Genomic DNA, 5,000 nt, shown 5'->3' with positions numbered 1-5,000 from the left:
TTTTAATTAAAAAGGGAGTCTTTATGTCACGCTACAGAGGGCCTCGTTTCAAAAAAATACGCCGTCTGGGGACTTTACCTGGACTAACTAGTAAAAAGCCTACAGTCGGAAGCGAATTTAGAAACCAATCACGCTCCGGTAAAAAATCTCAATATCGTATTCGTTTAGAAGAAAAACAAAAATTGCGTTTTCATTATGGTCTTACAGAACGCCAATTGCTTAAATACATTCGTATCGCCGGAAAAGCCAAGGGGTCAACCGGTCAGGTTTTACTACAATTACTTGAAATGCGTTTGGATAACATACTTTTTAGATTGGGTATGGCTTCGACTATTCCTCAAGCCCGCCAATTAGTTAACCATAAACATGTTTTAGTTAATGGTCGTATAGTAGATATACCAAGTTATCGCTGCAAACCTCAAGATATTATTACAGCGAAAGATGAACAAAAATCGAAAGCTCTGATTCAAAATTCTCTGGATTCAGCCCCACGTGAGGAATTGCCAAACCATTTAACCCTTCATCCATTCCAATATAAAGGATTAGTAAATCAAATAATAGATAGTCAATGGGTTGGTTTGAAAATCAACGAATTGCTGGTTGTAGAATATTATTCTCGTCAGACTTAATACTAACTAAAAAAACAAGAGTTTTGATACGAGAATTTTAGCTCATTCAGGTATCATCTACATGGATATAGGACGATTTGCATTCCCTGTCCACTTTTTCCAGTATTTTGCATTTCATATTACCAAAAAAATTGGAATTGAAAATTCATAGCAACTAAAGTTGGAATAATGGTATCCGTTGGCATTTGAGATATTGCAGATTGATGAATTAACGGAGAGAGAGGGATTCGAACCCTCGGTAAACAAACAGCCTACATAGCAGTTCCAATGCCACGCCTTGAACCACTCGGCCATCTCTCCCCCATGATGATTATGGCCCAGAAACCGAAGCAATAGTGAATGATTCATATTCCATTTTTGGATAGGCGCCCATATAAAATAAATAATCAATTCGACCTATACGAAATAATTTTTTGTTTATAAAAAAAACCAACTTCTAGGCCGTAGGCTAAAAAAATTCATTAATGAGTCCTTTTTTACGTTATTTCGTACTATTTGTATTGTACAATTCCTTTGTTTGTGGGATTCTTTTTTCTCACGCGATAAAGAATTCAATTTTCGAATGGATTCCTACCTATGCCTAGATCTCGGATAAATGGAAATTTTATTGACAAGACCTTTTCTATTGTAGCCAATATCTTATTACGAATAATTCCGACAACCTCGGGAGAAAAGGAGGCATTTACTTATTACAGAGATGGTGCGATTTGATTATTTTTTTTACCGATCTCAGTCTTATGAGAAAGACACATTATTTTATTCGTAAAAAAATGGCAAAAAACCGACGCTTGCTGAAGGTGAAGTTTACAAATAAAAAAAAAAATTCCTTCTGTCGTGTATCCCCGATTAATGCAGCCTCATATGCTTCAATTATAGATTTTTAGTATTAAGCGAAAGGTTATACCTATACTATGGAGTTAGATTAACCTTACTCCACTAGTAGCAATAGGCGGCATGGGGGAAGAAGCACTACGATTAGGAATCGACAACACGAAAACTTTGTAAAAAAATTCTTCCTTTCTTTTCGGGATCGGAACTAACAAGAATGGTTAGGACAACAAGCATCCATCTCGTTCGTATTTTTGGATACCCGTATAACCATCGAAGGGTGTTGAGGTGACTAATTCCGGGAAATTAAGCGGCGTTGAGGACAAAGATATTGTTGGAGTTATCCTTTTTATCCAGTACCAACAAACTTGATGTTAAGAAAAGATCTTTTACAGGAAGGTTGGCTAGAGATTTCTTGTAAAAACACTAGCCCTGCACAGGTGATAATGAGAGAGAATACTGGAATTTTTTTTTTATTTAATTTAATGTATTCATTTTTTTTATCATTATACACATAAAGGAGGAGCCGTATGAGATGAAAATATCACGTACGGTTCTGGAGCGGAGATTCTTTGAACTGAATGACGACCGTAACGGATGTCAGCGCAATCTGAAGGAAATTATGCAGAAGCTTTACAGAATTATTATGAGGCTATGCGACTGGAAATTGATCCCTATGATCGAAGTTATATACTTTATAACATAGGCCTTATTCACACAAGTAACGGAGAACATACAAAAGCTTTAGAATATTATTTTCGGGCACTCGAACGAAATCCGTTTTTACCCCAAGCTTTTAATAATATGGCCGTGATCTGTCATTACGTGCGACTATCTCCACTATAGAAAAAAAGGCTTTGTACATATATATCGTTCAAAACTACGATTTTTATCAGCTGTAGGAAACAAAAAAACTTCATAGAATAAAAAAGTAAAAAAAAAAATGAAGAAATAGAGATATGCCTAGATACTTTTTTCTATGGATAAAAGATCCAATTGATAGAGGAAGCGCCGTAAAGATCAATTGGCGAGGTTTTAGGCCGAGACAATAAGAACTGCTTACAACTTATATCATGATACAAAATCTATCATGATATAAGAGTTAGGAATCCACTTATGTAATAAAGTTGATACCCTACCCTAAGGTTTTGAGCAGCGGTGTAGTATCAGATCCCACAGATAGTAAGTCTTTTCTTTCTTATGAAAAATAAAAAGAAGTCTTTCTCAAAGATTCTATAGACCATAGAAATGTCATATTAGAAAGTATATGATATATGAAATTGAGATAGTTACCTTTCAGAAAATTAGAGAATGTTAATGTAATACTCGAGGAATAGCAGAGCTCCACACCTTAATCTATGGTGTGTAGAAACTCCACCGTTGAAAATACATAAGTGGTCTGGAGGTCCAGGCATGGCCAAATGGCCAGCCTCCCCAAATATGAGAATGTATCCAGAATTGTCTCTATGATCCGAAGATGAGAATACAATAGTAAAAGGTCCTATTTATAATGAAACTAGCTACTAGGGTTTACAGAAATAGGTAAATGATACAGAAATCCTATTCCGGGCCCACTTGGAACGTGCTTGGGCTGAGCATTGAGCTTTACACATGTAGAGACCTCTCTTGGAGTTAAACACCAGCTTTGTTGCCAGTTTGGGCGTTTAACTCCAACTTTTATGCCAGTTCTGGCGTTTTGACTTCAGAATAGGGCAGAGAAGGGGCGTTTGAACGCCAGTTTGCGTCATCAAAACTCGAGCAAAGTATAGACTATTATATATTGCTGGAAAGCCCGGGATGTCTACTTTCCAAAGCTATTGAGATCGCGCCATTTGGAGTTCTGTAGCTCCAGAAAATCCACTTCAAGTGCAGGGAGGTCAGAATCCAACAGCATCAGCAGTCCTTTGTCAGCCTCTGAATCAGATTTTTGCTCAGGTCCCTCAATTTCAGCCAGAAAATTCCTGAAATCACAGAAAAACACACAAACTCATAGTAAAGTCTAGAAATATGAATTTTGTATAAAAACTAATAAAAACATCTCAAAAAATAGCTAGATCCTACTAAAAATTACCTAAAAACAATGCCAAAAAGCGTATAAATTATCAGCTCATCAACTTGCTGGTCAGTTGTACGAAGTTGTGTATCATGATTTCGTCTACCAGTGGGGGTTCAAAAACTTACCGTCTTCAGTGACTCACAGGTAATCACCTCACAAATAGAAGGGAGCTATCAAGCTAAGGACCCCACTATAAAAAAATACCTGGACAAAACCAGAGAACAGCTTGGACAATTTAACGGATATGAGGTCCGACATATACCCCGGTAACAAAATGCCTGAGCTGATGCACTTTCAAAACTAGCCAGCACCAAACCAGTGGGTAATAATAGAAGCCTCATCCAAGAAACACTGCAAAGCCCATCGATCTTGGAGGAAGAGAAGTTCCTAGCCATATCAGGACAAGATCAAGGATGGATGACTCCCATAATCAACTACCTCAAGTCTGAAACGCTCCCCACAGACAAAAAAGAGGCGAAAAGGTTAGTACGAGAAGCACAATACTACACCATAGTGGACGACACCTTATATAGGAGAGGGATTTCAGCACCCCTCCTAAAATGTGTCTTGACTTCTGCTACAAGGGAATTCCTAGAAGAAGTTCACAGCGGCATGTGCGGCAACCACCTCGAGGAACGAGTGATGAGCGGATAATTTATACACTTTTTGGCATTGTTTTTAGGTAGTTTTTAGTATGATCTAGTTACTTTTAGGGATGTTTTCATTAGTTTTTATGATAAACTCACATTTCTGGACTTTACTATGAGTTTGTGTGTTTTTCTGTGATTTCAGGTATTTTCTGGCTGAAATTGAGGGACTTGAGCAAAACTCTGATAGGAGGCTGACAAAGGACTGCTGATGCTATTGGAATCTGACCTCCCTGCACTCAAAATGGATTTTCTGTAACTACAAAACTCCAAATGTGCGCTCTCAATGGCGTTAGAAAGTAGACATCCAGAGCTTTCCAACAATATATAATAGTCCATACTTTATTCGTAATTAGATGACGTAAACTGGCGCTCAACGCTAGTTCCATGCTGCATTCTGGAGTCAAACGCCATAAACACGTCACGAACCAGAGTTGAACGCCCAAAACACGTTACAACTTGGCGTTCAACTCCAAGAGAAGCCTCAGCTCGTGGATAGATCAAGCTCAGCCCAAGCACACACTACGTGGGCCCCGAAAGTCAATTTATGCATCAATTACTTACTTCTGTAAACCCTAGTAGCTAGTTTAGTATAAATAGAATTTTTTACTAGTTTATTAGATGTCTTGAAATATCTAGTCTTTTGACCACATATCTGGTCCTTCTCCTTTATTTTTGAATTCACATCATACTTTGGGGGCTGGCCATTCGGCCATGCCTGGACCTTCATCACTTATGTATTTTCAACGGTGGAGTTTCTACACACCATAGATTAAGGGTGTGGAGCTCTGCTGTACCTCAAGTTTCAATGCAATTACTACTATTTTCTATTCAATTCGA

General features: G+C 37.9%; 1 protein-coding gene and 1 non-coding gene across 2 annotated transcripts in view; one reads left to right on the top strand and one right to left on the bottom strand.

Annotated features, from left to right (window-relative positions):
• Positions 1 to 917, top strand: part of LOC127740653 (30S ribosomal protein S4, chloroplastic) — a 1,021-nt gene extending 104 nt beyond the window's left edge. The window contains exon 1 of the mRNA XM_052251945.1: positions 1 to 917. This exon is cut by the window's left edge and continues 104 nt beyond it. Within this exon, the coding sequence (XP_052107905.1) occupies positions 24 to 629 (606 nt within the window). The 5' untranslated portion in view covers positions 1 to 23 and the 3' untranslated portion in view covers positions 630 to 917.
• Positions 842 to 929, bottom strand: TRNAS-GGA (transfer RNA serine (anticodon GGA)). The gene has a single exon. It is a non-coding gene; the product is annotated as a tRNA-Ser (tRNA).
• Between the last annotated feature and the right edge of the window lie 4,071 nt (positions 930 to 5,000).

This window comes from Arachis duranensis, chromosome 7 (assembly GCF_000817695.3).
Source record: "Arachis duranensis cultivar V14167 chromosome 7, aradu.V14167.gnm2.J7QH, whole genome shotgun sequence".
Taxonomy (NCBI): Eukaryota; Viridiplantae; Streptophyta; class Magnoliopsida; order Fabales; family Fabaceae; genus Arachis; species Arachis duranensis.
The sequence above is the reverse complement of the archived record's forward strand: the minus strand, read 5'-3'. Positions and strand labels throughout refer to the sequence as shown.